Genomic DNA, 20,867 nt, shown 5'->3' with positions numbered 1-20,867 from the left:
CAGTTTCATGTACAGCACCTAGGACGGGTGTTGAGAGTGGGAGGTCGACAGGAGGGCAGAGGTGTTCTCTGAATGGCCCGGTGGGCCTCAGTCGGACACGTCGTTCTGCTGCTCAGGAGGCACTGATGCAGCAGACCAGCGGCCTTTGTATGGTCAGTGTCTGCCTGCGTTGGATTAAAAAGGCACTAAGCGTATGTGTTCTTGAAACGGAGACCATATGTAGGCTGTCGTTCGGATCGGCAAGGACCGGCTGCTGGGACCGTGGGCCGTGACAGGCATGAGACGTGTCCACGCCCTCTGGAAAGAGGCGGCCGGGGAGAGCTCTGGTCAGGAGCCCCCCTCGGAGCCGGCTGTGTCCGCCTCCTGCTCCGCCTGTGCCTGTGGAGGAACGCGGGCTTGTGTCGTGTGTGTCAGTGCTGTGTTCTGTCCCTGTAGACTTCTGCTGGATGTGTCTAGGAGATTGGAAGACCCACGGCAGCGAGTACTATGAGTGCAGCCGGTACAAGGAGAACCCCGACATCGTCAACCAGAGCCAGCAAGCCCAGGCCAGGGAGGCCCTCAAGAAGTACTTGTTCTACTTTGAGAGGGTAGGCGTCCTCTCCTGCACCTGCTTCTCGAGGGTAGGCTTCTTCCACTTGGCCCTGCTGGGCGAAACTCCCAGTGACCGGTGGCCGCAGCGGCGCGTGCACACCGGAGTCAGGGCGTGGAGCGCCGGCCCGGCCCGAGTGCTGCCTCCAGGTGCGGCTCTCGGCTCCCCAGGCACAGCCAACAGGGAAGGACCTGCCAACCTTGTGTGACGCTGAATTGTGAAGGATAAGGAAGGACCATCAGGTGGTCTTTATCCATCCACGGCCACATTTGTTGTTTGTCTTTAATTGAGGTATAACGGGCTTACAATGTTCTGTAACTTTCAGACGTACAATGTAGTGATTCAGAATTTTTAAGGGTTGTACTCCATTTATCGGCATTATAAAATACTGGTTACATTCCCTGTGCTGTTCAGGATATCCTTGTAGCTTATTTATTTCACACACAGTAGTTTGTATCTCTTAGTCCCCAGCCCCCATCTTGCCATGCCCCTCAATCCAGTGCCATGTTAGTAGTCAGATTCAGAGGGCAGGTTTTCCCAGAAGCCCAGAGAGCATGGGACCTTTGGTTTCTAAGCACAAGAGATCTGGGAGTATCTGGCTTTGCTTTGTCCTCGGGGCTAGAGTCCTGTTGCTCTAAGCGGATAGAGTGATCTGGCAGGCAGATAGCGGCTCTAGACAGGGTTGGTAGTGTGGACTAAGGAAGCCCCCCTTGTGCGCTCCTGAGGACACACAGCCCCCCTCAGCTAGACGAGGCTGTGACCATTCTGAACGGCTTTTGAATCCCTGCACCTTCCTGGACGCCTGCAGCTTTCTCCTCTGACCCCACAGTGGGAAAACCACAACAAGAGCTTGCAGCTGGAGGCACAGACATACCAGCGGATTCACGAGAAGATCCAGGAGAGGGTCATGAATAACCTGGGGACCTGGATCGACTGGCAGTACCTCCAGAACGCAGCCAAGCTCTTGGCCAAGGTTTGTCCCCCCTCAGTCTTCCCATCCCTGGTTCTCTGTGAGGCCCAGACCTCTGAGGGTGGGAGGCACTGTCGGGGGCAGGGCTCACCCTCTGTGAAGTCCCGCATGTGCCTGCTCATGGGCCCACAGCTTCCTGGGCTGTGCCCACTGAGGACCCTGCCCTCCCCGGACATCCAGGGGAGTCAGTATTCTGGTGCCTCTGCCTGTGGGGACAGAACCACAGGGGAAACGAGAGCCCTTCTCTTCTTTTGTCCCATCCATGCATCACTCAGAGGAAAATAAGAGATTGTCTTTGGACAAGTATTGAGATAGATGTGTGGACTCTGAGGTCCGACTCAAGAGGGAAGAGCCGTTGAGGCAGCTGCTGGTAATAAATCCCAGTGTGGAGAGGAACCATGGGTGTTCTGTGACCATTTCTGATTCAGTTTTTGCCATGTTGTCCCCCAGTTCATCTTTTATTTGCCTTGGCCTCATCTCTTTCAGGCCCATGCCCGTAGAGCCAGGCTGATTTGCATGGTGGGGTAAGACCTGTATCAGCACGTGAGGTCCATGGAGTTAGGAGTCACAGACACAGATCCCTTGTGTTCTGTTGCAGTGTCGATACACCCTGCAGTACACGTATCCATACGCCTACTACATGGAGTCCGGGCCCAGGAAGAAGCTGGTAAGGGAAGCCGTCCTTCTGCTCTGCCCTCTTAGCTTCAGAGGGGCCTTCTCTGCCCGCACCTTGCAGGCAAGCAGGGACCGGACCCCTGGTGGCAGGGAGGACAAAATCAAAACAAAACTGGCCACTGGAAAATTTTGTTCTTCGGGCCCCGACTAGGCATTTCCGAAGTAGATCTCAGGTGCTACTGTTTTGTGTAATAGGAAAGCAGGTGTACTGAAGCCATTAACAGCTGTATTTTTTAGGGTGGCTGGCTGAAAATATCTGTGACCACTTGGGAACCAGTGCTTATGTTTGGGAGGATACCCAGCATGCGTGTTCCTAAATACTGTGGAGCTCATTTGCATCTTTGTGTACTTTTCATCTTAGATAGGGATTTTTTCCTCTCCAATTAATAAGGTGATTCACACTGATTGTTCAAATGTTGAAAAAATTAGGAAAACATTTACATCATCCATCATCCCCCCAGAAAGAAATGAGCACTGTTAGAATTTTCCAGCCTTTGAAAATTAGTACTGTTTCTATAATCATGGTTATATATATGACATTTTTTGTTACAACAGTTTTTGCAGCTGTCATTATTCACCAGGCTGGAAAATGCCATTTTTAATAGTTGCATAGATGTCCCATTATATGGTCATACCATCATTTGGGGTGTTTATTCTTTCTGTTTTTCACTATCACAAATAAGACATTGGGAAACCTCTTTGTGCAAGAGGCATATACTTACTAAGTGAAATGATTTGAAAATTTTGAAGACTCTTGATTTTCAGAAAGGCTGAAAAAACGAAGTATTCAGGGAGCACAGTGTCAGTGAATGTCCACTTTGACTTGTTTTTGCAGCGGCCATTTCCCCGTATGTTGGGAGCATTCTCCTCCGTGGCTTCGGTCTTCCCCTTTCTTTGGGGGTGCAGGGCAAGCACAGCCTGGCCACCTGGCTGCCCTCCGTGGGCAGCCATTGGATCGGCCTCTGGTTCTGGGTACAGGAAGTAGCACTGCCCTCTGAGGACAGCATCCAGCTGTCTGGAGCTCCTGCGAGCCTGAGGTGCTGCCTCTGCCCCTCCCGTCTGCAGGCCCTGCCCTGGCTACCGTCCCCTCTCCTTTTGACCCTCCTGCTCTACCCATACAGTTTGAATACCAGCAGGCTCAGCTGGAGGCTGAGATCGAAAACCTGTCGTGGAAAGTGGAGCGGGCGGACAGCTATGACAGAGGGGTGAGTGACTGCTGTCCTCTAGGACCCTCTGGCAGGCAAGGGAGAGCTGCTGTGGTGGTCGGTCCATGGCGGCTGGCCTGGGGGCTGGAGGCTGCCACTGAGAAGGGTGGGGAGGGCCGTGCTTTTGACGCCTCGGAGCCCGTGGCAGGGGGCGGCTTCAGCTGGCCCGTCCTCACGGGGCTGGGCCATGCAAGCCCGTGTCTTGCTTCCCTGGTGCAGGACTTAGAGAACCAGATGCACATAGCAGAGCAGCGGAGGAGAACGCTGCTGAAGGACTTCCATGACACCTAGACTGGGACTCAGGCGTGCCGGCGTGAGGACGATGTGGCTGCGAGGTCTCTCGGCTGCCGTGCTGGATGCTGCAGGCTCCCTGCCTCTCACGACCCCAGGCAACAGCCAGGACCCCACTCCTGAGAGACACTGGCCACACACCTCTTAGTCGATTTCTGGTTGTTTTTTTTTTTTTCCCCTCCTCTTTTTGCTTTTTGTTTCCACCAGGGTAGAGGCCCCGTTGAATTGGCCTCTTCTCAGGACCGTCAGTTCCCCCTGGATAGTTGCTGGGAGGGAAGGAAAGTTTTTCTGAATGACTATTAATAGTATTAGATCATTACAACTTATGTAATTTTCAAAGGTTGTACAATTATACAAAAAAAAAAAAAAAACCGGGGGGCAAACAAACCATAGAATGACACAGAACCCTTTTTAAAAATAAACTGGCATTGGAGTGTTTTACCCTCTAGCTATTTTACTTAGAACGCAACATATGCTGTCCGCCCCCCTTGCCTCAGGATGTCTGCTGCACAAGGGCCCCGGTGGTACTTGCTTTCCAGATTCACACGCCTTTGGCCACAGCTGGAGCCCCAAGGCAACAGCATGGGTGGCAGATGGTGGAACATGGGGTTGGCCTGTGTAACACCGTGGTGTGCAGAGAATCACGCCCGGCCTCCTGCCTGGTCCTTGTAGACCCTTCTGTGATCAGGGTACTGCCTCACGTTGGCAGTTAGGAGACAATACAGAACAGAATCTTGCCCCCGGTATCATCATGTCCAATGGCACTGCGTGTCTGTGGACTCATTTATCTTGAAAGTGAGCTTTACCTGGGCCTGGCCACTTAGGCCAGAGCCCACAGCAGAGCGCATAGGTGAGCTGTGGTCGGTGAGCTGTGGTCCTCCAGCCCAGGGGTTGGAGAGTTCAGCAGAGTTTTCTTTTGTTTCCTGAAGAGAGAGATCCACTTTCAAAGGGAATCATTCCCCCAAAGCCTTGTTTTACCTCGGCCCCTTCTTTTGTGCCAGTGTTCCCGTGGAGGGACCCCAACCAGGTTGACACACAGCTATACCTGATGCTGGCCTGCTGCGCTCTCCTCTGGTGAATGTCGAGGTCAGAGTTCAGCAGAGCCGTCCTAGGGCAATGGTCTGCCTGGCTCAGGGGCTGTGTCTGCACAAACTGTTTTCATGTTAACCGGGAGTGTGTGTCTCCATGACCTGCTCTGGGGGTGGGGTGTGCTCCCCCTCGCCTGGTTTCCAGTGTTGGAGGGCAGCACCTCTGGGGTCTGGACTCTGAGGCTGGTGGGGGGCTTCCTAATTTGTTGTCCCCGCTCCTGTACCTGGAGGCTGGCCAGGGAAAAGGCCAGTCTTTTCACAGTGCAAAGGAACAAGCGGTTTGCATGGTATCCTACTTGTCCTAAACCTGGTCCTGTGGGCCTTTCAGAAGTTAAATCTGTGATTCCTGGGGTTCCTGCGGCTCTTATTCAGGGCCTCCTTGACCTCCTGGAAGAGTTGCTTGGAAATCTGTGAATAAATATTGTGTTGGGAATTATTTGATATTCCAACATTTTCACCTCAGTCAGTAATTCCCCCAGGTACCGTGTTAGTTGCAAACTGAATCGCTCTTGGAAGACAGAGGACAGTTGTAACTCTTGTGGTCATGGGGTCCATGGTTGGCTGCAGGCCCCCTTTCTCCCCAGTCATGTTTTGCCTCTTCCTGTCATCGCCTGCAAGGAAGGGACCGTGGGGTGGAATGAGAGGACAAGTTAGTATAACAGACGAACCCAGAATTGGACAGCGCTGAGCCAAACGACGGAGGAGGGTGTCTACCTAGAGGTGGGGTATGCCTGCTCTGTTGGCACATGGAAGGTCCTAGCGTCTGGAATGTTCACCTCTCCGTTGAGTCCTCTGGTCACCGCCGTGGCAGCAGCAGGACCTGAGTTGCAGCTCTGCACCTTCAGCCCCACCCTGCGCACTGTCTGCACTGTGTGACTGCCACACAGTGCACTTGCAGCCAGCTGTGACCCCCAGCCTCAGGAGCTGCGAGAGGGTCTGTGCCCAGACCGCAGCCTACAGCCTTTGACCTGTGGAGAACTTCCTTCCATGCCCCAAGTGGCTGTCTCTATCATCAGGAGCATGGAAAAGTTCAGGCAGAATGCTTCTGCCCTGCAAAGGAAGGCACAGTGTTTTCACAAATTTACCATATATCTTTGTTTTCTTCAAAGAAAAAGTTGAGGCAATGTCATCTGCTCAAAGTTGAGTGGTTTACTCAAAATAAAGTTTCTGATTATAAAAGTGTGTGTGGCATCTAGAACTTATTTTGTTGGACAGTAGTTTCTCTAGTATCCTAAGGAGATTGGTAAGATAGTCCCTAAGGGTGACTTGACTGAGTGACTGGATGAAGCCATGTATGGCACACTGATGAAATCTGCCATTGTGTATAGAATCTTCAAGAGAAGGTGGGCCTGCCCCACTGAGAAGACCAGAAACGGTACATGTTACTTTTCTGACAGGAAGTTGGAGGGGCAGGGGAGCCTAAACAGGGTAAGGAGAAACCACCTGTGGGGACCGTGTGAATGATGCTGCTCTTGTCTGCATATCTCCGGGGTGGGGGGGCGGGGGTGGTGTGGAGCAGAGCACGGGAGAAAAAAAGACCAAGCTTTGTATGTCCTCTCACCTCCATATTTGGGCATAAGCTGAGTTTAACTTGCTTCCAAGACGTTTAAGACTCATTTATGGAAAAGTCCCTTTCTCCCTTTCCGAATGTGGCAGCGGTGAGGCAAGGAGTGTTCCCTGCGCACCTGCTGCGTTCCTGCAGGTTACTGTTACCGGTGCCAAGGCTTCCTCCAGGATGCCCTCTGTGGCCGCTCCAGACCGGGTCCCCTAGTCTATGGGACCCCGCACATCAGGCAGTTCCTAAAACCTGACTGCTGCAGACCTCCCTGGGAGGTTCACACCTACTGCAGAGTAGACCTTCAAGGCGCTCTTGACCTCCTGCACTGGCGAGCGTCTGTGTCGCCATGGGTCCCACACCATCACTTGCGCAGTAATCGGCCTCCAAGGCACCCCAACCCGCCGCAGTACTGAGTCATATTTTGGCACAGCCTCCTTGTTGCCACCCCACTCCGGGAGCGAGAAAATGCAGACCATCCTTTTCCCGGAAGAGGCAAGTGCGTCTTAAAAAGGAGAACACTACCCCTGGGGTTGCCAGTACCTGTGTATCTGCGTTTGTGGGGGCGCGGCTTCTGCCCTGGTGAGTGTGCATCTCTGCCTGTCAACAACCCATCTCAGGAAAGAGACACTGTAGTGTGGGTCGGGGTCCAGGGCCGGGAGATCTCGAGTGCGGCGCGGGCGCGGTGTCCCCCGGCACCCTCTCCGGGTGACGGCGGCGCGCGCCGGCTCCGCGGCCGTTGTCCTGGCGACGGCGAGGCGCGTACGACTCGCGGCCCCTCCCCTGGGTGCGCGCGCAGCCTGGGCGCCATGGCGGCGGCGGCAGGCCCGCGGCCTGAAGCGCCGAGTCCGCAGTGGCCGCCACGGCATCACGACTCGGCCGAGGCTGCGGCGAGGCTGAGCGACTGCGAGGACGCACCGGTCCGGCCGCTGTGCAAGCCCCGCGGCATCTGCTCGCGCGCCTACTTCCTGGTGCTGATGGTGTTCGTGCACCTGTACCTGGGCAACGTGCTGGCGCTGCTGCTCTTCGTGCACTACAGCAACGGCGACGAGAGCAGCGACCCCGGGCCCCAGCGCCGCGCCCAGGGCCCCGGGCCCGCGCCCACCTTGGCTCCCCTCACCCGGCTGGAGGGCATCAAGGTGAGGCCCTGCACCACCAAGTCCGAAGCGGCTGGCGCTCTTGCCGGGGGCGGCTCCGTGCGCTGCCCCCGGTCTGCCGCGCGCACCCCCTCACTCGCCCGCCGCCGCTCCCCGGACCCGGGCGCCCTTCCCTCCTCCCTAGCTGCCCGCTGTGCCGCTTTCCCTTAGGTGGGGCATGAGCGCAAGATCCAGCTGGTCGCCGACAGGGATCACTTCATCCGAACCCTCAGCCTCAAGCCGCTGCTCTTCGGTAAGTTCGCCGGGCGCCCCCCGGGAAGGGCTGTGGGCTGCGATTCGGTGGCTGCCTTCAGGCTCCTTTGACCACGTGACTTCTGTTTTGACTGTTTTGAAAATGGCTGCTTCAAAGTAGCCCTGTCTTTTCTACCCAGAGGTTGCCCCCAAGTGAGGTACCCGCCCCCACCTCTAAAATAGGGTGAGGAGTGACCTTTCTACGCTCCCTTCTGTGACTTCTATTTTCTGCCGCTAATCCTTCCATCACAGGGCTGGGCCATGTGACCTAGAAGCTAGTGCCTATAAACCTTTTATTGAAACTGTCTTTGGACCCTCTCTGAGGTGGTTAATGGGAGAAGGGTTGCAGATACTGATAACCAGGTCCTAGCTGACATGAGGGGAAATTCCACTCCCAAAATGGGCCCTCTGGTCTGATAAGAAGCAGGCTGTCCAAATGTGGATAAGCTGGTGCCCCCAAAACCAGCCTGTGCTTTCTGCGCTCTGGGATTCTTCTTAGGATGGCGTTTTTGTTCAGCCATGACAGTAGGCAGAGCCTTCCAGGGTGACCTCACTGGGAACCCGCACCATAGCTCACATTTTCTGAGCTCTTATGTGCTAGACTTCATGTGATCGTTTGGCTTAATTCTCACAACACCCCTGTGAGGTGGGTGGAGATCCCACTGTCAGGCTGGTGGGGGTGAAAGCGAGGCACAGCGAGCCCCGCTTGCTTGCAGGCTCACACAGCCAGATCAGGGCGAAGCTGGGATTCAAATGAGGCAGGCTACCCCTGGTGTCTGCACTGTCGAGCCAGCGTGCTAGTTGTGAAGACTCTGAAGTCCTTCAGAGTCTAGTAGTATCAACAAGATGGGGATCCCTGGACCTATGACCTTGCCCAGGATAGGTTTTCCCAGCCCCCATCCTGGGTACCCAGCCTCAGTGACACACTTACCTGCAGACCTGAGGTGTTCCTGGCTCCTGGGGAATGGAGTGGGAAAGGGGCTGTCTGGAGGGGACTGGGGACCAAAGCAGAGCATCTGAGCACCGCTGTTACCCCTGGGACAGAGGGCACTGGTTGGGGATTATCCCAGACCTGTGAGAATGATTTCACACGCTGTTTGAGGGGAAGTAGGTTAGGATGTGAGTCCTATGGTGGGAGGGGCTCTCAAAGATTGTTATTGTACAGCGCTGAAGTCTGTGCAAAGCACTAGTCGAGCTGCTGGGAACACAACATTGGACAGAACAGGAAAACAAAAAGAACACCCGAAGCTGACATTCCAACGAGGAGACAGACTAAACAAACACACCCGGTGTGTGTCAGATGGGATAAGTGGTCACAGACAAGTAGGGCAGAATTTCAGCTGGGGTTGAAACCCTGAGTGTGGTGGCCAGGGTGGGCCTTCCTGAGAAAGATATTTGAGCAAAGACCTGCAGGAGCTGTGAGGTGAAGTTGTCAAGGAACAAGTGATCCAGGCAAAGGCAACAACTCTCCCCATTACTGCTACCCTGCCGTGAGACAGACACGATGAGGTGGGTGTGCTTTCTTCTCTCATCCGCCTTTATTGGACCCGTATATGCTTAATTCAGACGTATGTTAGGTTAAGTGAACCATGAGACATAACCCCTAACCCCCTAACAAAGTTGCGTCCAAGTCCTACAAAGCCGAGAGTGAGAAGCCCAGACCTGAAGTCACCAAGAGTACACGATAGGAAGCAGAAGAGATTTGACCAAAGGTAAACTGATTCTGGTTAAGCCATCAAATGATGCTGCAGACACATTACAAAGGGCACGATTGGGAGAATCGGGCAGTTGCAGCAAGACCTTCCTGCTTCTGGTCCTTGTGTCCTCCGAATCTCCTACCCTACCTCTCAGTCTTGGTGAAAGATGCCCCACATTTTACCCAGAAAGTCTGGGGGCTTTCTGCTTGGTGAAACGAGGCGAGACAAATCAAGAAGAGATCTGTGGTCCGTGATTGTAAGAAGTCCAGTTGCGAGACAGGCCAGCCACAGGGGAGAGGGTGTCCAAGGAGAGGCAGTACCTGAACACAGTGTTGAATGAACCCAAAGAAGGAAGCCTCACCCCAAGAAGGCACAGTGTCCGTTTTCTGGGCCTGTCTGTCTGTCCACTTGCTGTCGCCCTAAAGAGGCAGGCAGGGCCCAAGGAGAATGGGCCTGCTTCACCATCAGGGACCCAAGACGCTTGGGCTCAAGGGGTAGGTGTTCAGGGTGTAAACGGGACTGGGTTTTATCCCAGGGTGCCTCCACCTCTGTGGAACATTTCCTGTTTCCCACCTCTGTTCTTGGAGACATTTGGTAAATGGGACCTGGGCCACAGAAGGCCCATTCTGAGTTCCTGGCAGATGCCTGCTTGACTGTGGTAGGCATTTCCCAAGGGTTCAGACCGTTGTCCTGTTGGGAGGCATTCCCGTTCCAAGTCACCATCAACCTCTCTGCTTTCTCTCACGTGGCTTACTTCTCCCTCCGCCTCACACTCATTCTGTATTTAAACAGCAGATCGGATCTGCTCCCTTCCCTAAAATCCTCCACGAGGCCCTCACCTCTCATCTCCCTCACTCTCTGTCGATTCTCAGACTCTGAGCTCGCTGCTGCCTTGGCGCCCTTGTATGCACTGTTCCCGCCACCGGAAGGCTCAGGCTTGGTTCTCATGGAGGGTGCCTTCACCCCCATCAGGCCTCTGCTCAGGCCTGCCCTCCTCAGGGATCTCTCTCCACGTCAGACTGGCCTTAAGAGGTTTCCAGTCTCTCTGTTGCATCAGGCTGCTTGGTCTACTGTATTTATTTGGCAATTGTGTCTGCCCCTAAAGGTGAGCTACACGTGTGGGGGTCCTGATTGTATTTGCTGTGTGTCCAGTGGCCAGAGTCTACGGCCGACAGTTACTGGTCAGCTGGAGGGCTTCACTGGCTGCCCTCAGTCTCTCTGCACAGGAGGGGCCTCCTGATTCCGCCCCCTCTTCGAGAGCAGCAGGGGGCACTCCCAGTGGGCCAGCCAGAGTTTTATTCCACTTTCTTAACCATCTAAGGTAAACGAGTCATTGACAGCCTCCCACAAAGCACTGCGTTTTAAAACCATGGCCTCTTTATTGTAGGGTTTCCAGACATATCCTTTTTTCAGCTTAAAAAAACAATTCAGCAGCTACCTAAGACCACTGTGTTCTCTTGACAAGACACTGGACGTGCAGAATTAGAGAAGGGATTTTAGTGTATGTGTATGAGTTCAGGTTAGTGAGGAGCTTAGCAGTTTTCTGCATGGACCCCGCCTCTGCTGTTCCACAGGCCTGTTGCTTGGCAGAACTGTGGACTCGGTAAAGGTCAGGAAGATATAACCGAGTCTATCTGGGGCTTGACAAGCAGCATCGTGCCTGGGTGAGCATCACCCAGGGCTTCGCGCCTGCCCTCAGGCTCAGCGTGGGGTGCTGGTGGCAGTAGCAGGCGTCCGCCAGGCTGGCATCACAGGGCTGGGGGGTGCAGGACGCTAGTTGTACCTGCCCGGCACACGCAGCTGCCTGCCTTTTACCCGGCAGAGCACTGCTGGTTCAGGAAGGGGCACCTCGTTCTGACCACAGAAGCGGACTTCTGCCCTGCTCTTGCTGGTCTGGGCAAGCTTGGAGTGTCTCTGGACCCTGGTGTGCACATATCCCCGGAGGGCAGCAGCAGGAGGGGTCTGTGTGTCCAGGGGAGCACATGGTGTGCGGGGCCCCTGCACGGGCTCCAGCTGTCACGTCCCAGGCCCTCCCCACCTGGGTCGCCTCTGTTCTGGGCACTGACCATGCTACCACCAGCACACGGCCAGCCGTAGATTGCGGCGGTCCCCGCTCCAAGCACAGGCCATGGTGACTGGCCGACAGTGACCCTGCACCTCCCCACTCAGCACAAAGGTCCCAGCGTGCCTTGCGTGCAGGAGGCCGTGCACACGTGGCATCCGGATGCCGCCAGCATCGCAGACCAGGCGCCAGCTCCCCAGGGTGGGTTGGGCAGCAGGCCTACCCTCAGCACCTCTAGCTGAGAGTCTGAGGGTCTTGGGGACCACCCATTGCGCTGGGAGAGGCTGACCTTCACAGCTGGAGGGATCAGAGGGGCCATGCGATGAGCCTGGCATCTCTGAGTACCCCCTCCTCCCCTCCACCTGGTGAACTGCCCCCTCCTGTCTGATGATCTGCTCTTGGGATCAGGGTTCTGGCGAACGCCTGTCCTCCTGGATGTGGTTGTGTTTGTAATGCCCCGTACTTAGGAAGAGAGAACCAACTTCTTTGTTCTAAGCAGGCACAACATTTGGGCATGCCCTGTCTCTTTTGTCTTAGTGCCCAGCCGGGCTCTGTAATGAACGCACCTGAAAGGGGTTGGAAGGGGTGCTGGACGCCAGGGTTCACCAAAATCGCTGGTGCAGAGTCTGTCTAGGACCTCCTTAGATCAGCTGGTGTCCTGCAACCCGCAGTCCCTGCAGCTGGCGCGTGATACTGGGGGGAGGGGTTGAGTGAGGCTCCCCTGGGCCCCGGGTGGAGGAGGGGAGCCCTCAGCAGAGGTTCCTCCCACTGCCCTCCCTTCTTCCCACCAGAGAGCCGTTTACCTGGCCCTGGGGAGTTGTGATCTGAAAGGGTGGATTGCGGCCCCTGGGGCCGAGCGAGGGTGACAGGAGCCAAGAGAAGCAGTGCAGAGACTCCGGTGGGCGGCGCGGGTGGGAGCTGTTGGAGATGACAGGCGCAGAGGCTGTGGCTGGTGGGGAAGCGTCTGCAGGGCAGCACGGCTGACCGGGGGGGGCTGTGGCAGGCCTTCATGGGCTTGCAGCTGGCTGCGGCATGGGTACATGAACCTGCGGGGCAGAGGCAGTGGGTACTCAGGACCCGGTTCCTGGATTCCAGGCTGAGGCCTCTGGGTGCTCCTGGCTAGAGGCCCAGCCAGACACTCCATGGTTGCTGAGCAACGACACCCTAGTTACCTAGCAACAGCCCTACAGCTGGCCTTGCTCCTTGCTTGCTGAAGTCTTAGCCCTCAGCCCCTATCTCCCCTCCCAGCCTCACCCCTCCCCTCACCCAGGCTGCTTTCCACCTTTCCAGCGCACCCCCACCTCCAGCTCCAGTGGATGCCAAGTGCCTGGGAGAGGGGTGCGGGGGGTGGGGGACCAGCACTCTGGGCCTTCACTCCTCACCTTGGAGGGAGAAAGCAGGGCCCTCCCTCTCGACCTGAAAGGCCTGCCGGACCCTGCAGTTTCTGGCCAGGACTAGGGTTGGCAAAGAGCAGAGGGGCCCCATCCTCAGGTTCTGAAAGAGCCCATTCTTGCTGCTGAGGCTGCACCCTGAGGCTCTAGGCAGGGCCCTGCTCTACAGAGAAGAAACTGAGGAGGCTGCTGTTCCCAGGATAGATGAGGCTGGGGAAGGGGAGTCAGTCGTGCAATCTCAGGACTCTGGCAGAGAAAAAGCCACCACATGAGCCGTGGTTCCATCTCTTGGCAGGATCCTGTGGGCAGAGTTTGCACACCTCCCTGGAGAGGGTGGTCAGTCCCACAGCCTAAAGCAGCCTGCTCACTGGCCTGGCCTCAACATTCAAGAGCCCTTGTTGATTTGCAGGTCCAGACCAAGGGTGCTCACCAAGGATAGTCCCCTGCCCATATCTCCTCTGTCCCCTGGGCCTCTGCTCCTTCTCTGCTGGCAACACCCTGACCAAAGAGTCCTTCCTCTCCCTGTCTGCCCCTGGCACTGGTAGGCACACGGCAGTGAGTAGTGAAGAGCTACCAGAACTGGCCCCCGCTGGGGAGATGCCCCCCACCCTTACCTGGAAGCCCCTGCCCCACCTGTCAAGGCAAAACAGGGCAAAGATGAGGCAGGAAGAGGCACATGTCAGGGTGGCACCCCCCCTGGCCAGCAGGGGCAACCAGCTGACTGACTGCTGGACAGCCTCGGCCGCCATGTCATGGTCCAGCAAGCTGGGTGCCCGCATCTCTGTGTAGGCAGTGCCTTGGCACAGCACCATGGCTTGAGGAATGGGCATGTGCTCTGCAGGGCCCCAGGGAGCCCCTGCCCCGCCATCACCACACAGCATCACCAGTGCCACCGGCAGCCACAGCCCTCGCTCTGTCACCCGGTTTCTCTGCCTTGGTCTCGGTGGACTGAGGTTGGGAACTTCATAGTGCTATACCCACCCCCCAGGAGCCAGTGTTTGCCCAGCTCCCATGAGCTTAGACCCTCCTGGTTAGGTTGCACGTGCCGGCCTGAACAGTTTGATTTGATCAGCACATGGCAGGGGACTGTAGAGAGAGTGGCATCTCCTTTGGGCCTGTGAACTACTGGCACCTAATAAACTGAAGAAACCTGGGCTTGTGTTTTCTTTCTCTGGTTTACTTTTCTTGTTCATTTATGTTTTAAAGCCATTGGGAGGTGACTCTGTGGATTAGCAGTTCGGTCTAACCACTGTCCCGCAGCGCTACCCCCTCTCCCAGTGCGTGGCTCACAGCCTTTCCGGGTTCGCCAGGTTGAGGGGATCAAGCCGGCCAAGGGCGAGGGCTTGTATCCTGTCCTCGGTGTCGTTGGATCTGGGTCCCTTCTCCATGGAAGCAGAATCCGGCTGTGAGCCTGGATTTTGCAGGACAGCAGCCTGTGTCACCCTGGCCAAGTCGCCAATGTCTCTGTGCTTGGGGCTTCTCCGGGGAAGGAAGGGTGAATTCGTGGGGCCTGGTTTTCTAGGACGAGGATACAGATTACAGAGTTGATGACGTGCTTAGGACAGGACACAGAGTCTGTGCTCCCTGAGTGTGATCTGCCGTGATTACTATTAAAAACAGCTCCAATCCTGGCTGAGTGGCTGTTTTCCATCCCCTTGGCAACAACTGGAACTTCATGCTGAGAGAAAAGCCAGAGGAGCAGCAGGAGTTCTCGGGGGTCACAGCGGTGGCCCAGCTCTTTCTCCGGTTAGTTCCTGGGTGGGCCTCTTGTTAACCCGTCCAAGGAAGGCGTCCCTCCCAGGAACAAGAGAATGAAGCGAGGCCCAGGCTCCAGCCTCTGGAAGTGCTGGGATACGGGCTTGCCAGGTGTGAGGTTTGCGATCCAGGCACCACTGAGCTGTTTGAGCCGCTGGGGTGGGGGCATCCAGACACTGGAGCCAGGGCCCCGGCCTGAGTGGCCTTTACTCGGGCTTACAGGCATGGAAGGAGGCGTTCAGTATACGTTTGTTCCCAAAGCAGAGAACACCGGGGCATCTTCTCAGAGCACGTGCCAAAACCCGAGTGACTCCCACTGACCTCCCAGCCGCCTTGTGCAGGAGGGTGGGGTGCGGTGGGGGTGGCATGGCCAAGAGCGCCGGGCGTACTGGAGAGCAACAGTGGCAGCGCACCCCTGCCAGCACCCTCTCCCCGCTTAAGGCCTGGAGGGCGGCCCTCCGGCCTCAGGTCCACCCTGGAGCCTTTGGCCCCTCCCCAAGGTGGATTGGCCCACCCCCGGCGTAGCTCTGGCTCCCCTCCCAGGACTCCCCTGGAACACGCGTGTTCTCAGCGTCCAAGAGAGAGGCCCCGTGTGCCAACGCTGGCCAGCCTTTGCAGGACAACTTGACCTTGGACTCCGAGTCCAGAGCACATGTAAAGGGGTGTGTGAGGTCCTCCTGGCTGGGTGACCAGCAGGGGACGGGACCTAGCCCGGGCACCCTGCAGACCGGAAGGCCCTTGGCCTCACCCCCTCCTCTCCTGGCAGAGATCCCCGGCTTCCTGAGCGACGAGGAGTGTCGGCTTGTCATCCACCTGGCGCAGATGAAGGGGCTGCAGCGCAGCCAGATCCTGCCCACCGAGGAGTACGAGGAAGCGATGGGCACAATGCAGATCAGCCCGCTGGACCTCTTCCAGCTGCTGGATCAGAACCATGATGGCCGCCTGCAGCTGCGTGAGGTGGGGGGCCTGGAGGAGCCCCCCGCCCCAGGGTGGGAGCGCCCCCGACTTGTCTTTCTAGTGGCCGGGTCACACGTGCTGCTCTGCCCCAACCACAGGAGCCTGATGCCACCTAACCTTGGGCATGAGCAGGGCCAGGATCCTCCTTCCTTCCCAGAGGGCCCCCTGCTGCCCTGGGAACTCCAGAGGACAAAAGGGGCATCTACTGGGGCCGATGGCACTTATGGCCATAGTGCCTGGGGTGCCATGCTGTCTGCGCTCTGGTTTCCTTGCCACCATTGCTGAGAGCCCCACAGGATTCACTGTCCGTGAGGCGGCAGCAACAAGGAAGCCAGACGTCTGCATGCCTCTCTACATGCCCCTCACACCCAGGCTTCTGAGAGAGGTCTCGGTGGGGTGTGGGCTCCCTTGCCAATACAGGGCATCTCACAGGGTCCGATCTTCCTAAGGGGCCCCGTGGACAGTCATCTCCTGACCATGCCTCTTCCCTCTTCGTACCAGGCCCTGGCCTCACTCACCTCACCTGGGGTGTGTGGGTGGGACGCCGGCCTGGCCTCCCCTTTGCCTCCAATAAGCCAACATTCCTCCGGGTGGAGCCACAGCTCCCCCAGGGCTGAGGATGCTCGTGGCCCTCCGGTGTCTGGACTGGGAGCCTGGGCCCTGGCCTTCGTCCTCACCCACGTCCTGTCACCTGAACCCTCCGCCCTCCAGAAAGAACAGGGCAGCTGTGTGTGCCCTGGCGACTCTCCATCACCGGAGCCAGCCCCCTGAGGCATCATCTTGTGCTGTGTAGGTCCTGGCCCAGAACCGCCTGGGGAATGGACGGTGGATGACTCCAGAGAACATTCAGGAGATGTACTCTGCCATCAAGGCTGACCCTGACGGGGATGGTGAGCTCATATCTTGTCACTGTTGTGTCCCAGAGCCTCCTCCTGCCCCCAGCCAGGTGGCCCCTAGGCCCAGCTGCTAGAGTAGCCGGAGGTGAGGAGGTGAGGGGCCAGCAGTGCCCTTACCCCAGAAAGAGGCAGGAGCTAGACCCGCCCGCTCCCCCTTGGTGGCAGTCCAGAGGGCACCCTCTTGGCCTCGTCGGGCAGCATGTGGGGTACAGGAGGTATGGCTGCTGGCTGGCAGAGCAGTGGAGCGGGAGTGAAGGAACAATGAGGTCAGCTTGGCATCCACTTATCCAGCCAGGCACATGGTCCCCGCCAGCTGACTGGTCTAACCAGGGCCCCCCTTGCCTGCCTCTTGCCTGCCTGGAGTCCTCTAACTGCCGGGGGTGGGTGTGGGCAGGAGAGCTGTCCTGGAAGCACCCTCCCCTTTGGTAATAACCCCCAGGAAGTATCTCAGGCGTAGTCATTTCCCTCACGCCCAAGTTCTGCACCAGTTGAGGAAGCAGGACTTGGAAGGATGACCTTCCAACTGGCGAGCCCCGAGTGAAGAATCTGGCCTGGACCCGTGCCTGGAGAGGCACTAGGCTGCTCCCGCTCCCGCTGTGACACACTCACAGTCCTCGAGTGCCCCCACCCTCAGAGAAGCCCCAGCCAAAGCACGGGAGTGTGTCATTGGGATCAACCTTGTAGCAAAGACACCAGGCCACTCTTCCGGAACCCCTAGAGGGTAGAGCCCAGCTTTGTGGCTTGAGCAGGAACAGGGGAGAGTGTTCTCTTTGGGGAGAGCAGCCTGATTGCCTCTGCTGAGGGAGACTGTCTAGCAGGCAGGACTGGCCTGGGGTGTTCCACCCAGGATGAGACCTGAGGTCATGAGAGAACTCCTGGGGACCGGTTCCAGCTTACATCCTCCAGTGTGGAAGGCCCAGGACAAAACCCAGCACTGAACACTCTCTTTCTTCACCCTCTACAGGACCGGAGGGTGGCCACCACGCTCTACAGAGCCAGGCTGGAGGGCCAAGGGCAGTCCTTGGCCTAGGGTCTTGGCCATATGGCCTAAGCTTCCTATGGAGAGCCCGCTCTGGCCAATCTGACGGGGTTGGGCTTCATCCTTTTGGGGGCCAAATCAGGGCTTAAACTGAGGACACGAACTTCTCTGGGTCTTCCTGTAGGGCCTGATGTGACAGAAGCCAACTTCATCTGACCCGAGTCCAGGTTGGGGGACAGGTGCACATGGCCCCCCAGTGCCTGAGGCCAGGGGTAGGTAGGAAGGTGCAGCCTCCCCACTCTGCCCTCCCCACACGGGCGTGGTGGGCATTGATGGTGGGGGGGGATGCCCTGTGCAGGAGTGCTGAGCCTGCAGGAGTTCTCCAACATGGACCTTCGCGACTTCCACAAGTACATGAGGAGCCACACGGCGGAGTCCAGCCAGCTGGTGAGGAACAGCCACCACACGTGGCTCTACCAGGGCGAAGGCGCCCACCACGTCATGCGCGCCATCCGCCAGAGGTGAGTGCCCGAGCCTGGGCTCCCTGCTGCAGGGAGGAGACCATGCAGGCCCCCACAGAGGTCCTTGGCTGGGACCAAGAGAACAGCGCTCAGGACTGGAACTCACTGGAGACAGGCAATTAACAAAGGCTAATTAGCCCTAATGGTGGGCAAACGATATACACGTGCGATTAGTACTAGATTGAATATTTGTTTTCTGCTAACTAGAGAAATGATCTCTTAACTCTGTCCACAGGACCCCCTGCCCCTGAGTAGCCAGGGGTTTTAGATAAACAGCATCTTCCTGGAGGGAGTGTCTCCCTCCCCGCTCCTAGGCTTAATGGAAATCTAATTTTTCCCAGCCAGTGGATGTCTCTGGTTCATCAGGAGTCACCCCTTCCTGCTCTTATAGGGCCAGTCCAGGGTGGCTTAAGGAGCTCCCAGGGGAAATAGGGGCAGCGCTCGTGGCGGGCTCTCGACTCACCTGGCCAGCTCCTTCAGGGTGTCACCCCTGGCACGGGGCCGCCCAGCTGAATGCCTGCTGCCCACCAGGGTGCTGCGCCTCACCCGCCTGTCACCCGAGATCGTGGAGCTCAGCGAGCCGCTTCAGGTCGTGCGGTATGGTGAGGGAGGCCACTACCATGCCCATGTGGACAGCGGGCCCGTGTACCCAGAGACCATCTGCTCCCACACCAAGCTGGTAGCCAATGAATCTGTACCCTTCGAGACCTCCTGCCGGCAAGTACTCCCACCTGGGGGTGGCTCCCAGACCCGGCACCCCCCTGACACCAGCACAGCCCTGCCCTGTGGGTGTTCCCCTTGGTATGGGGCCAGGAGAATGCTGGGCATCCTGCTTGAGAATTCCCCCCACCACATGTCTCCCCCAAGGCTGTTTATCAAGGGGCCCAAAAGGGGTGGTCGTCTGGTCTCAGCGGCCAGACCAAGGTACCCACAGACACTGCAACTTACCCCCAGATCCCTCAGGAAGGGGCAAGGCTGGACCCGATTCTTTCCGCCCCACTCCCCAGGTTGTTAATCCTGCGTGCACTGCTGGAGACGTCAGCTTCTCCTCTTGAAGCTGTGTCCCCCACTTCCCCTGCCAAGGCATGGTGGAAGGTCCTCCCTCTTCATGCCCTGGCTCAGCCCCTTCTAGTCGCAGCCAGCCGTCTGCATGATTCTGCTGCTTCTGCTAGCTCAACTTTCCCAGCAGGCCCTTAGGCACGGTCACGTAGTTTAGCTAAATGCATGCACCTGTGATCTTGGCCACACCACAAAAACTGTGACACAAAAAGAAACTGGGTCCATGTATGGGCTAGGGACATTTGGTACAGACCTCCCCTGTTGTCAGTGATCCCAGCCTGCCCCTCCGGCCCCTGGGAACCTGGGCAGCTTATCCTGCCCACAGGTAAGCCCCTGGGAGCATCCACAGCTGGGGACTTGCTCAACGGCCCCCCTGCCTTACAGCTACATGACAGTGCTGTTTTATTTGAACAACGTCACCGGTGGGGGCGAGACTGTCTTCCCTGTAGCAGACAACAGAACCTATGATGAAATGGTAAGGGCCAACTGGGCTGTTCCTCTGGTGGGATGGCAGGGCCTTGGGCAAACAAAAATAGTACGTACGCTGCCAGACCTGGGATGAGGCCTCAACTATCCCCTGGGCACATCCAACTGGTTTCCCTTGAGCCACCTTTGGCTGCCTGGCCTTGGGCTCCTGGCCCTACAGTTCAGGTGGTTTGAAAACCCCACCACTCTGCCGCCCACAGAGTCTGATTCAAGATGATGTTGACCTCCGTGACACTCGGAGGCACTGTGACAAGGGTAACCTGCGTGTCAAGCCCCGCCAGGGCACAGCTGTCTTCTGGTACAACTACCTGCCTGACGGGCAAGGTGAGGACCTTGGCCAGGCCAGGGATACCTGGAGGGAGCTGCCTTCCTTTACCCAGCCCTGATTGCTACCCTGGTGAGCTGGTTCTGGCCATCCCCCACCCCTTCATATGTTTTCTGGGTTTTTTTTGCCCCTACTGCCTCCCAAAGACCATCCTCAGTGACTTCAGCAGGCTGCACCCGTGCAGCCTCCTGGGTTATCTGGAACCTGTGATTCTTTGATGCCCCAGCCTTTCAGCTCACTGGGGCTGAGGACACATGCCCCTTAGTAGCCCAGACTGGGAAGGGCTGTGGACAGGCCCTGCAGCAACAAAGCTGATTTCAAAGGGCAGTGGTGTTGAAAAGGCATTCGTTGGAGAGAGATGCTGAGCCGCCAAGGAGGCCCTGGGGCCAGATGTTTGCCACAGAAGGTGTGCACAGCTGGGCCTGCCCTAGCCACGCACTTGGGCAATAGGAGGCCAAGCTCAGGCCAGCCAGCCCAGCCTAGATTCCCTCTGGTCCCCTCACACCATCCCCCTCTCCTAGGTTGGGTGGGCGACGTGGACGACTACTCGCTGCACGGGGGCTGCCTGGTCACGCGCGGCACTAAGTGGATCGCCAACAACTGGATCAACGTGGACCCCAGCCGGGCGCGGCAGGCGCTGTTCCAGCAGGAGATGGCGCGCCTGGCCCGCGAAGGTGGCGCCGACTCGCAGCCGGAGTGGGCCTTGGACCGGGCCTACCGCGACACGCGCGTGGAACTCTGAGGGGTGACCATCCCAGTCTCCAGCCGCAGGTCACCCTAAGTCGGGGGCCCTGTCGTCCCCCTGTCCAGCTGCAGGCTGAAGGCCTGGCCAATGTCTAGCCCTACTCCGGCCTCCTGCCGCGATTAGGGCACAGTCCCTACATCCATGTTATTTATTGTGTACAGACCCGTGCTTCCCGGACAAATAAAACTACGCGGCAATGGAGCTGCAGGGCCGAGAGGCTCGGAGTAGGCTAT

At 57.4% G+C, this 20,867-nt stretch overlaps 2 protein-coding genes across 4 annotated transcripts in view; both read left to right on the top strand.

Moving 5' to 3' along the window:
* The window catches only part of ARIH2 (ariadne RBR E3 ubiquitin protein ligase 2), a 39,472-nt gene extending 33,472 nt beyond the window's left edge, over positions 1–6,000 (top strand). For 2 of the 3 annotated variants that reach the window (XM_070359888.1, XM_005909357.3), the window contains 5 exons: positions 436–587; positions 1,419–1,562; positions 2,158–2,226; positions 3,356–3,439; positions 3,659–6,000. In XM_070359888.1, the coding sequence (XP_070215989.1) occupies positions 436–587; positions 1,419–1,562; positions 2,158–2,226; positions 3,356–3,439; positions 3,659–3,730 (521 nt within the window). In that variant the 3' untranslated portion in view covers positions 3,731–6,000. Of the gene's footprint in view, positions 1–435; positions 588–1,418; positions 1,563–2,157; positions 2,227–3,299; positions 3,440–3,658 lie in introns of all 3 variants that reach the window. The other variant, XM_070359890.1, reaches the window with a different exon arrangement.
* Positions 6,001–7,151: 1,151 nt separating this feature from the next.
* Positions 7,152–20,835, top strand: P4HTM (prolyl 4-hydroxylase, transmembrane). Its single transcript, XM_005909383.3, has 9 exons — positions 7,152–7,512; positions 7,681–7,762; positions 15,433–15,623; positions 16,417–16,513; positions 17,857–18,019; positions 18,551–18,736; positions 19,463–19,553; positions 19,765–19,888; positions 20,411–20,835. Exons 1-9 carry the CDS (start codon positions 7,183–7,185, stop codon positions 20,629–20,631), a joined length of 1,485 nt encoding a protein of 494 aa, XP_005909445.2. The 5' UTR covers positions 7,152–7,182; the 3' UTR covers positions 20,632–20,835.
* The last annotated feature ends 32 nt before the right edge of the window (positions 20,836–20,867 follow it).

This window comes from Bos mutus, chromosome 22 (genome assembly GCF_027580195.1).
Source record: "Bos mutus isolate GX-2022 chromosome 22, NWIPB_WYAK_1.1, whole genome shotgun sequence".
NCBI classification, from domain to species: domain Eukaryota; kingdom Metazoa; phylum Chordata; class Mammalia; order Artiodactyla; family Bovidae; genus Bos; species Bos mutus.
Note: the sequence above shows the minus strand (reverse complement) of the source record. Positions and strands in the feature narration are given on the sequence as shown.